At 44.5% G+C, this 12,488-nt stretch overlaps 1 protein-coding gene across 10 annotated transcripts in view; it reads left to right on the forward strand.

Moving 5' to 3' along the window:
* LOC139747680 (transforming protein p54/c-ets-1-like) overlaps nt 1-12,488 on the forward strand; it is a 268,848-nt gene that overhangs the window by 249,428 nt on the left and 6,932 nt on the right. For all 10 annotated transcript variants that reach the window (XM_071660266.1, XM_071660265.1, XM_071660263.1 and 7 more), the window contains one exon: nt 11,378-12,170. In XM_071660266.1, the coding sequence (XP_071516367.1) occupies nt 11,378-12,170 (793 nt within the window). The remainder of the gene's footprint in view (nt 1-11,377; nt 12,171-12,488) is intronic.

Genomic DNA, 12,488 nt, shown 5'->3' on the forward strand with positions numbered 1-12,488 from the left:
GTCACGAAAACATCCGGTGAAGTTGTTTATATGTTTCTTCTCCGTCGTTCTGCACTCGAAGACCCTTCACTGAAAACTCTCGAGTCAGGATCTTGTGATGATCCTTCGTCCGGAGGAGCTTTTGAAGATGGGGGGGGGGGGTATGCAAATGTCTCTGGTAGCAGCTGGAGACGTGGGCGTCGCAGACTCTTTTTGTAAGAGTGTCCGTCTATGAGTGAAGATAACGACGCCCGGCGACACAGATGTCGCACCCTCTACACGCTCATAAGTTGGGCTTCTTCCTAACAACCTCCAAAAGAGACGCTCCTTCCAGTATTCATGTCCTGGATACTGGCCATCCGGTTCACAGCCACGAACGCTGGAGGTTCAAGACACGTAGGACGTGGACAAGGTCCAGTCGTCACACATTCCCACAGGGACCTCAGCCCGCTTTCCTCTCGTGCCTCTTAAAATGGCACCACACTGCTACACCCACACCAACTCTGGCGTCCATCCCCGCCTGATCCACCTCACGTAACCACCCCTCCACACTTAAGAATCTAGCCAGGCTAACATACCCTCGGTACATACTTCAGGAGGCTATAGTATCGCCCAGAAAATCTCTGGGGTTCCCCTGGTATTACGAACGCTAACTGGTAATTTCCCCGGGTATGAACAAGACATCATACGGGGAAAACACTGTTTTCTAACTATCAGAACGATAACATGCGTACATTCTTCTCTGTAGATTATATATTTTATTTTGAATGCTGTCGCTTAAACAGACTACACCCCTAGTTTTGAGAGCCGTGCGTGCCATGGAGGGAAAGATGTGCCAGCGTCTACATATTTAGTGTCTGGACATTTCCGGCCTTATCTGTTGTTGATAATGTCTTGAGTACAAGGGGTGACCCTTGGGTAACACTGGACCGCGCATCGCCTCATCCTACAGCTAGCCTAACCCCGTCGCCGCTGCCAAGGGTCGTGTGATAGAAGAAAAGAGAAGACTAAAAATCAGACGAAAATTTAGGATTCCTGTAGATGATACAACTTAGTGATCCATGGCCAGTATCTGTATTATAGTGTTGTGTATTGTACCCTTTAAGGAGCATGATATACTACACCCGTGAAAGAGCATAATATAGTTCGCTAGCGAAGAAGCATACGTACTCAGTTTATCAATGGAGAACTTGGGAGACCTTTCTTAAGCAATTTTAAGTTTAGGGTTTATATGTCTTCTGTTGGGGAGGTTCTGGAAAGCCTAGCCAGTTTATGCCTGGAAAAATTTCCACTTTTCCCCTCTTTTTTTATTTTTGAAGGACTTGAGGTAATACAAGTAATTTTTTTTTTAAGTCGTGGTCTACGAAACTGCGTTGTGTTTTTACATCGTTCGCGTCACGTTGCTGTAGATCACGTACACACTTTCTTACCCAGACTGTATTCTTTTACAGTATGACTTCAGATTTAGTTTTGCGGTATAGCTCCACATGCTCTTTTACGGTGTACCTTTGTATCAAATTAAGGCATGACTCCAGATACTGTTTTACAAGATATTGTTTTACAATACGACTCCAGATAATATTCAACTGTACGGATGTTAGACGTTATACGGACGTTATACAATATGGATCCAGATGTTGTCAGATAATTTCGTGGTAATCACCGATGCTGTCAGTATTATGGTATGAGACTTGAGGGTGAGTGTGAGACATTTCTCAGTCACACGCTGGCCTATGATCCTCTCAACCTCTTCATGAGGACGAGTAGTAAAGTTATCCAACTGAGACGTCGGAGTTGTCGCCCTCAAGAGTCACGGTGCGATACGGCGCGCGCCCCCGCCACGCTCACCCATCTTCTTGAGGGGGGGGGGTGTCGAGGGGCCACCGCTCGGGAGGTCAGGCAGATGACCTGCCACCTCTCCTCCTCCTCCACCTCGGCGGCTGGTGCGGTACGGAGGAGAGCACCAGCGAGCGGCCCATGCGCCTGCGGGCGACTTTCAGCGGAAGTCTTACTTTCCAAATACCTTGTTTGTAATGCCGGTCTACCGCGGCATCTGCGGTCGCCGCTGCCTTTCCCGACTGTGCACGCCCGGCCCCTCCGCGTCTCTCCGTGCCCACGCACCCCTCTTCTCCGTGCCTGTCCTTGTAACACGTACGACCACCACCTGTCCTCCTCTGTGTAAGTCATCCGACTGGAACCCCCAGCGTCATAATCCGTACCCACTACCACCCAGTTCTTTGTGACCGCCAGATCCATATACCTTAATGAGAAGGTATGATGATGATAAGGCTTGCCGAATGTGGCGATAGCGATGACGACTGTCGTTAGTGATGGCAGCGACGACCAAATCTGGCCTTCATCACCTGATCCCCGAGTCACGGTGGTAGACAGCCAGCGACATCCTCAAAAGCCGAAATTATGACATCGATTCCCTTACTCTGCGTTTCAGCAACACAGAAGAGAGAACGCGTTGGTGGAAAAAATTACCATGCGTATTAAGACCTGTTCTTCGCTGTCTGTTTTTTTTTTTCCAACGGAATATATCTCCCTGTCGCTGGCAACAGGACCCTCATCGTAGGACTTTGTACAGTCGAGGTTCATGCACCCATCGGGAAAGCTAGAAGGGCTGATTGAAGTATAAGAGTTAAGAGCGAGAATTTCGTTCCTTAATTGTTGGTTCATTAATCGGTGTCATAGACAGAGATTTTGTATTAAGTAGGGAAATTCGTGTCGTGAGCAGATTTGTGACCATCTGCAGGGAATCTGTAGAATCGTACAAGTCAGAAAACATAGAAAATTAATTACAAAACAGAAAAAGAAAAGCTTAAGCATAGAAAAGAAAAAAAGGAAAGATAATCTTCGAAAGTAGGAAAATAGTTGTAAAATTAGGTAAATTGGCGGCATAAATTGGAAAATAAGCTTGTTGAGCTCGTGCATAAGCCACCAGTGACCTGCCTCTCAACTGTGAACCCCATGTGACCCGGTAGATCAGCTAATACGGTATAGAAAGTTGACAATCCTGGGAAGCGAAAGGAGAACCAGTCACGGTAGGTCTTCCATGGAGCAGGCACGTGATTGGCGGAGGTGTAGAGCCAGTCACGAGAGGTCTTTCATATGTAAGGCTTGTGGCTGGTGAAAGAACTGGAGGAAAGTAAATTTAGGGGCAACAGAAACGTATTTCTTTTTCACACTTATTATTATTTATTATTATTATTATTATTATTATTATTATTATTATTATTATTATTATTATACACTGTTCTGTTAAAGCTGAAAAAGAGCAAAAATGAGGAAATTTTGTGTGTGTGTTTCAGTAAGTTCTCAAATGCACTTTCGTGTAATAATCACATCATCAGGGGAGACACAAGAGGGAAATATAGCAATCAGTTGATATACAACGAAGAGACGTAGCTAGGACGCGTTGTATATCAACCGATTGCTATGTCTTTCTTGTGTCTCCCCCCTGATGATGTAATTATTACACGAAACTGCACTTGGGAACTTGGGTTTTATTTCCCCGTGGGCTCACAGGAATAGTCCGTAATAATAATGATGAAGGGTAATCGCACTTCAGTAGTTCAGTTGACTTGCTGAAACTTCACGATTCACAAGAGTTTCATATCCCAACACAGGCACACAGGCTTGCACAAGCCTGTGTGCCTGTGTTGGGATATGAAACTTTGTGAATTGTATACTACTGCTGAGGCGGATTTCCTCTATGAAGCATATATATATATATATATATATATATATATATATATATACATATATATATATATATATATAAGAAGGAGTCACGCGGGGAGTGATCATCCTCCTCGAAGGCTCAGAGTGGGGTGCCTAAATGTGTGTGGATGTAACCAAGATGTGAAAAAAGGAGAGATAGGTAGTATGTTTGAGGAAAGGAACCTGGATGTTTTGGCTCTGAGTGAAACGAAGCTCAAGGGTAAAGGGGAAGAGTGGTTTGGAAATGTCTGGGGAGTGAAGTCAGGGGTTAGTGAGAGGACAAGAGCAAGGGAAGGAGTAGCAATACTCCTGAAACAGGAGTTGTGGGAGTATGTGATAGAATGTAAGAAAGTAAATTCTCGATTAATATGGGTAAAATTGAAAGTTGATGGAGAGAGGTGGGTGATTATTGGTGCATATGCACCTGGGCATGAGAAGAAAGATCATGAGAGGCAAGTGTTTTGGGAGCAGCTAAATGAGTGTGTTAGCGGTTTTGATGCACGAGACCGGGTTATAGTGATGGGTGATTTGAATGCAAAGGTGAGTAATGTGGCAGTTGAGGGAATAATTGGTATGCATGGGGTGTTCAGTGTTGTAAATGGAAATGGTGAAGAGCTTGTAGATTTATGTGCTGAAAAAGGACTGATGATTGGGAATACCTGGTTTAAAAAGCGAGATATACATAAGTATACTTATGTAAGTAGGAGAGATGGCCAGAGAGCGTTATTGGATTACGTGTTAATTGACAGGCGTGCGAAAGAGAGACTTTTGGATGTTAATGTGCTGAGAGGTGCAACTGGAGGGATGTCTGATCATTATCTTGTGGAGGCTAAGGTGAAGATTAGTATGGGTTTTCAGAAAAGAGGAGTGAATGTTGGGGTGAAGAAGGTGGTGAGAGTAAGTGAGCTTGGGAAGGAGACCTGTGTGGGGAAGTACCAGGAGAGACTGTGTACAGAATGGAAAAAGGTGAGAACAATGGAAGTAAGGGGAGTGGGGGAGGAATGGGATGTATTTAGGGAATCAGTGATGGATTGCGCAAAAGATGCTTGTGGCATGAGAAGAGTGGGAGGTGGGCTGTTTAGAAAGGGTAGTGAGTGGTGGGATGAAGAAGTAAGAGTATTAGTGAAAGAGAAGAGAGAGGCATTTGGACGATTTTTGCAGGGAAAAAATGCAATTGAGTGGGAGAAGTATAAAAGAAAGAGACAGGAGGTCAAGAGAAAGGTGCAAGAGGTGAAAAAAAGGGCAAATGAGAGTTGGGGTGAGAGACTATCAGTAAATTTTAGGGAGAATAAAAAGATGTTCTGGAAGGAGGTAAATAGGGTGCGTAAGACAAGGGAGCAAATGGGAACTTCAGTGAAGGGCGTAAATGGGGAGGTGATAACAAGTAGTGGTGATGTGAGAAGGAGATGGAATGAGTATTTTGAAGGTTTGTTGAATGTGTCTGATGACAGAGTGGCAGATATAGGGTGTTTTGGACGAGGTGGTGTGCAAAGTGAGAGGGTTAGGGAAAATGATTTGGTAAACAGAGAAGAGGTAGTAAAAGCTTTGCGGAAGATGAAAGCCGGCAAGGCAGCAGGTTTGGATGGTATTGCAGTGGAATTTATTAAAAAAGGGGGTGACTGTATTGTTGACTGGTTGGTAAGGTTATTTAATGTATGTATGACTCATGGTGAGGTGCCTGAGGATTGGCGGAATGCGTGCATAGTGCCATTGTACAAAGGCAAAGGGGATAAGAGTGAGTGCTCAAATTACAGAGGTATAAGTTTGTTGAGTATTCCTGGTAAATTATATGGGAGGGTATTGATTGAGAGGGTGAAGGCATGTACAGAGCATCAGATTGGGGAAGAGCAGTGCGGTTTCAGAAGTGGTAGAGGATGTGTGGATCAGGTGTTTGCCTTGAAGAATGTATGTGAGAAATACTTAGAAAAGCAAATGGATTTGTATGTAGCATTTATGGATCTGGAGAAGGCATATGATAGAGTTGATAGAGATGCTCTGTGGAAGGTATTAAGAATATATGGTGTGGGAGGCAAGTTGTTAGAAGCAGTGAAAAGTTTTTATCGAGGATGTAAGGCATGTGTACGTGTAGGAAGAGAGGAAAGTGATTGGTTCTCAGTGAATGTAGGTTTGCGGCAGGGGTGTGTGATGTCTCCATGGTTGTTTAATTTGTTTATGGATGGGGTTGTTAGGGAGGTAAATGCAAGAGTCCTGGAAAGAGGGGCAAGTATGAAGTCTGTTGGGGATGAGAGAGCTTGGGAAGTGAGTCAGTTGTTGTTCGCTGATGATACAGCGCTGGTGGCTGATTCATGTGAGAAACTGCAGAAGCTGGTGACGGAGTTTGGTAAAGTGTGTGGAAGAAGAAAGTTAAGAGTAAATGTGAATAAGAGCAAGGTTATTAGGTACAGTAGGGTTGAGGGTCAAGTCAATTGGGAGGTGAGTTTGAATGGAGAAAAACTGGAGGAAGTGAAGTGTTTTAGATATCTGGGAGTGGATCTGTCAGCGGATGGAACCATGGAAGCGGAAGTGGATCATAGGGTGGGGGAGGGGGCGAAAATTTTGGGAGCCTTGAAAAATGTGTGGAAGTCGAGAACATTATCTCGGAAAGCAAAAATGGGTATGTTTGAAGGAATAGTGGTTCCAACAATGTTGTATGGTTGCGAGGCGTGGGCTATGGATAGAGTTGTGCGCAGGAGGATGGATGTGCTGGAAATGAGATGTTTGAGGACAATGTGTGGTGTGAGGTGGTTTGATCGAGTAAGTAACGTAAGGGTAAGAGAGATGTGTGGAAATAAAAAGAGCGTGGTTGAGAGAGCAGAAGAGGGTGTTTTGAAATGGTTTGGGCACATGGAGAGAATGAGTGAGGAAAGATTGACCAAGAGGATATATGTGTCGGAGGTGGAGGGAACGAGGAGAAGAGGGAGACCAAATTGGAGGTGGAAAGATGGAGTGAAAAAGATTTTGTGTGATCGGGGCCTGAACATGCAGGAGGGTGAAAGGAGGGCAAGGAATAGAGTGAATTGGAGCGATGTGGTATACAGGGGTTGACGTGCTGTCAGTGGATTGAATCAAGGCATGTGAAGCGTCTGGGGTAAACCATGGAAAGCTGTGTAGGTATGTATATTTGCGTGTGTGGACGTGTGTTTGTACATGTGTATGGGGGGGGGGGGGTTTGGGCCATTTCTTTCGTCTGTTTCCTTGCGCTACCTCGCAAACGCGGGAGACAGCGACAAAGTATAAAAAAAAAAAAAAAAAAAAAAAAAAATATATATATATATATATATATATATATATATATATACATATATATATATATATATATATATATTTGTGTGTGTGTGTAATTATTATACTTCTGCTTTCACTGGCCTCACCATTACTAAGATCATTTTCATTATTAAAGATAATATCATGAGATTCGAATGTCCATAATTATCATTTTGTAATTACCCACCTGTACAGTACGGGAGGGAGTTCTGCATCCTGTGTGTGTGTCTGTGTGTGTGTGTGTGTGTGTGTGTAGCACTCCTTAGCGAAGTACAAAAACCAGCTGTATCTTAGAGGTTAGTGCTTAAACCAAAGTTAAGCGAGTCTACATGATAAAGCGCCTCATCGCTAGATTGTTAGCGATGGGATTTGCGACATCCGGTGTTAGAGAGAGAGAGAGAGAGAGAGAGAGAGGTCAGGCACTCACTCACCTGGCATGAGGTCGGTGCCTTACACTTGTAGTTTCCCTTTAATTGACTGTGAATTGGGTTAGTATCATAATGTTGAGGGGGGCGCGACCTCTGACCCGCGCGTGGCACCCGGCCTGACCTCGACTGGTGGTAACTGTCGGTGCTGGTGGCAGTAAGCTTCCCCCCCCGCCCTCTGTCTTTCTCCCCATTCTCTTTGGCATCATGTCCCCGACATCCCATTATCACCCAAATCCCCCAGGTCGGTATTCATGCCTGCAATCGAGAGAATTTTTTTCTTATGATGTATGGCTTTTGTTGAGCTGTTTCGTCAATTGGTACATATCATGTTCTCCACCTTTTTTTACTTTGTTGTCCATCTATTGTCCCATATAATTCGCCACATTGCTTCATCTGTTGATCTGTTGGTTACCTGTTGTTTCATGTATTCCCCATTTTGCTTCATTTGTTGGCCACCTGTTGCTTTATCCATTGGTCACCTGGTTGGAGTCCCTGTTACCCACTTGTTGCTTCATCCGTTGGCCACCTGTTGCTGTATCTTATCTGCATTTGTTCCATGTTATCCACATGTTGCTTTGCCTCTTCGCTGTCTGTTGCTTCATCTGTTCAGCTTTACTCATTCTTTTACTCTATTATCCTTATGCACCCTGTTTCGCCCCAGTTGCCATACCTTAGAATCTAGACATTCTTTAGCGATGCTATAACCTCCTTTTGTTCTGCACCTGTTGCAATACCCTATCATGACAGCATACTCATTCTTTGGGGAAAGGTTAGCCTTATACTCCCTGCGTTACGATTTCCTAACCTAACCATTTCCACTGCCTCTCTATCGTTATCGTGGCCTACCCAAGGCGAGCCTAGCTAGCGACAGTCGAGGCTCCTAGGTCTTGGGAAATCAATCAACCAGATGGGTTCTCCTCAGGCTGTCGGCGCCTCCAGGTAGTGGCTCCTTGCGCTGAAGATGGACTTGTAATTGTCTTGAAAGCCTTGTGAGACAGGGTCTTTGGTCTACCGGCTTCGGAAGTGGAAATCCTTGAATCTCCAACAAGACGGATAGATTTTCTTTTTCAAGTAATTCTGTACATTGTGGGCATAATTACCGGTGTTCTGGAGGACAGACGAAAGTTGCGTAAGGCCGAGGCAACCTCTTGGCTTCGTAGGATGTGTCTGTTCCTCGGAGTGTATGTATCCCGTGTGCCACCGTCTATCTCGCTAACATAGGAGCGCTGCTGTGTCGATTTCTAAGCGCCGTTGTGTCGAGGCCTGAGTATCGCTTTATCGAGATCTGAGTACTGCTATGTACAGGCTTAAGCAGCACAGTGTCGAGGCCTCAGCGTTCCTTCATCAAGGCCCTGGTGCTGCTATGTAATAAGACAGCCGCAGTATCGGGGTCTGAGTGCCGCTAGGTCGAGATCCGAGCACCGCTGTGTCAAGGCTTGAGTGCCGCTCCTCGAGCTTCTGCGTGTCATACTGATAGCAGAGGTACCTTACCTACTTGCCACTGTATTCTGTTGTCGACTGTTAATATATATATATATATATATATATATATATATATATATATATATATATATATATATATATATATATATATATAATATTTATTTATTTTATTTACCTCGCTAATGCGGGAAATGGCGAATAGTTTCATACTATTCGCCATTTCCCGCATTAGCGAGGTCGCGTTGAGAACAGAGGACTGGGCCTTTGAGGGAATATCCTCACCTGGCCCCCTTCTCTGTTCCTTCTTTTGGAAAAAAAAAAAAAATAACGCCGATGTGCCCTTTCTGTTTAGTACTGTGTCCCATGTGAGCGCTGATGTATTCATTTTGAACGCCAGATGCATCCCGTGCGAGCGGTGCTCCGCCGCCGAGAACAAGCGGCACCGGCAATTCGTTTTCCATAACACGTCTTACAACAATAGGCATTTTCCACCGTGTATGAGTTGCTTTATTAATTAATACTACCCCAGGCGGTAATTAGCTCAATTGCCTATAATAATTCCTCATTATGGATATATTGTCTATATTTTTGTTTCGAAGGACACATTTCTTGTGAAGAATAAAGGGAAAAAATTGGTCTTTCAGCTCATTGATCGGCCTTCAGGGACTGAGCGATTGCCATCTGGGTCCATCTTAGTATTATCACCACCTTGGCATCGCAGATTAATCTCATTTCAGTTGATCTGTAAAGTATCAGATGACTGCTTTACCAAGTTGAATACTTCTCGGCATTTTTTTTTTTTTTTTTTTTTGAAAGGCGTTTGATGACAGGTCTAATAAGTTCTTTGAGACTTTATTCCCAGGATAAACGACGTCGCGGGAGTCGGGGTGTCTGGCCCCTGGTGTCGACCACGTTATCAGACAGCCAGACAAAGGCTACTTACCATCATTTCGGTCAATTATTCTCTCGATTTAGTATAGTCATTTCTTCTCTAACAGCAACGCATTAAAATGTAAATTACTATTGAATCTCAGAGCTAATGTACATTGTGAGAGTTTCCCCCTCGCAGGAAATGGTAGGTTCCCTTTTTGCCAGCTTACAAATAAAAACTTCTAAGCATATCGCAAATCATCCTAGCTAACAATTGAATTACAGCGTTGATGTGAGCCCGGGACTGACTACTGGCACACCGGTCGCTCGTCAGGCTTGAGGCATCCTCCAGGAGTCGACCTATCGTTGGGTTGTCAACTAGGTTAGCCACAACGTAAACACAATTACAGTATTCAGAATAACTAAATACTTCTAATTTCACGAGACAAGAAAACTAGACACAAGATGAGGAAATCTCATAGTGGCCTTTGAAAGGTGGAAAGTGTGTATTGAAGTTTATGTGATATATGTGGGGCTGCGAGACTGTACCTCTTGATAATAGTTGCCGGCACAATACCCTCACAGGTCATAGGTCATAACCCAATTAGCAGATTAGAAAATGCACAGGTCGCGGGGTCAAAGTGGCAACGAAACGACTGGGAAGTAGGTTCTTCTTGTGCTCAGAAGCCCCTATTACTGCTGGGAAGAGTGCACGAGGTCCATAACCCACATGCATACCCATGACCCCACTATAGCCCTTCTGCCTGGGGCTCACAAGGGCTAAAATTAAAGTCAAGTTGATTAGGGTATCGGCTTTTGGGAGGTGAGGGAGTGTTAGTCGAGGGGTGGAGAAGTGAGGGACTGGAAGTCGTGCCAGTTGAGTTCAAGCACCACAAGGGAAGAGTTGGTTGCGGATGGATCTCTGGAACGTTGACTTCCAAAGCCCATGTCCTCAACTTACAATCAGTGCAAGCTTCACCTGCAACTTAGAGTTTTTGGATGACTGTGCAAGGAAAATTCGTCTATTTATTTCCTTTGTTGTGATTTTTAAGCAACTTACACAACATTGTACTCAAGAAATCAATCGGATTGCCAGCCACCGTCCTGTGAACCAAATTTTACTGTTTAGTCGACCACGAACATGGTCTGCTGGACGCTGTATGGAGTGAAGCCTCAATTTCGGCACACTTACAGTAAGTTTTATAATTCATGACGTTAGGTTACGTTCTTGGCTGTGGAAACTGCACTTAAATTACACTTTACTGTGAAAAGACATGTAGATATTTTACACCCAGCTGAAGTCATATGTAAGTATATAAATAAAAAAAATTCAATTTTATTGTCATGTAACAGTAGTTCATAATTTAGTTCCATGACAGACGAGGCGAGTTTAGGTCGCTGAAGCATGGGGGACAGACGAGCGATCGGGAAGGGCTGCAGTTCCACCGTTGTTAGTTTTGAACGTAGTTCTAATCTGCCAATAGTGTGTGCCTACTTACTGAACATAGTGACAACTGTGTCCAAAAGCTAAAGAGTTATTCATATCCACAGACATTAAGTTTTTTGAAAGCTTTCATTAACAGTCATCCATTTCTATTTTTCATTCTAAGGTTATTTCCCTTATAGCCTTTCAGTACATGTATACCCTACAACTTTTTTCCCCTCAGGTGGCTACCCTAGTGCGGAGAGCATGGGTGCTGTGAGCGAGCCCCCATCGGAAGGGTCCCCAGGAGGGTTCATACCACAGCCCTACACAGAGGCAGATCCAGAGCCCTACCATACCCTGCCTGACTCCCACCACCCACCTGTCCACTACCTCGACCCTTCTGCCCACGACTTCTATAGTCTGCACGACAAGTACCGACTGCCCTACTTCAAGTACCCTCAACCCACAGCCACCCACAGGTATCCCCACGAGTACCCCGATGGCTATTCCACGCCTCACTATGACCCACAGTTTCAGACGGTGCCACAGGCACTACCAGAGCCTTGGGCGACTGCAGCAGCACAGGGACATGACTTGTCACAGATCAACAGTGCTGTTGGGGCCCTCAACCCGGCCCATTACTTACCTGCCCGCACCGATGTCGCCACTCCAGACACCAAGCCACCGCCCGGCCTGCTGGGCCCCAGTAATGCGACACTAGGCTACCAGACGAGTAGTGGTGGCCCTTGCTTCACTGGATCCGGACCAATCCAGCTGTGGCAGTTCCTCCTGGAACTGTTAACAGACAAAAAGCAGCAGCAACACATTTCATGGACGGGAGATGGCTGGGAATTCAAACTGACTGATCCAGATGAGGTTGCACGACTCTGGGGGATGAGGAAAAACAAGCCTAAAATGAATTATGAGAAGCTGTCTCGAGGTCTCCGCTACTACTATGACAAGAATATTATTCATAAGACAGCTGGCAAGCGATATGTATACCGCTTTGTTTGTGACCTCCAATCGCTCCTTGGGTGAGTCTCTTGGAAATTGCTTTTTCTCATATCCTGAGTATTGCAGATGAAATTTGATTACAAAATGTTTATAGCAGTGTGTCTAAAAAAAAAAACTCTTATACTGTCTAGCACAACATATCATAGCCAATATAACTTACTGTTACTATACTAAATGTAAAATATCTTCACTCCACTGAACGTAACATATCTTTACCAAACCGAATGGAACATATCATCGCTTATTCTGAATGCAACTTATTTTCACTATATTGTAGTGCAAACAGTAAATGAGTGTATACTTTAATTAGTCAGACTAAAACTGAGTGTAACCAACAG

The sequence above is a fragment of the Panulirus ornatus genome, chromosome 69, assembly GCF_036320965.1.
Source record: "Panulirus ornatus isolate Po-2019 chromosome 69, ASM3632096v1, whole genome shotgun sequence".
Taxonomy (NCBI): domain Eukaryota; kingdom Metazoa; phylum Arthropoda; class Malacostraca; order Decapoda; family Palinuridae; genus Panulirus; species Panulirus ornatus.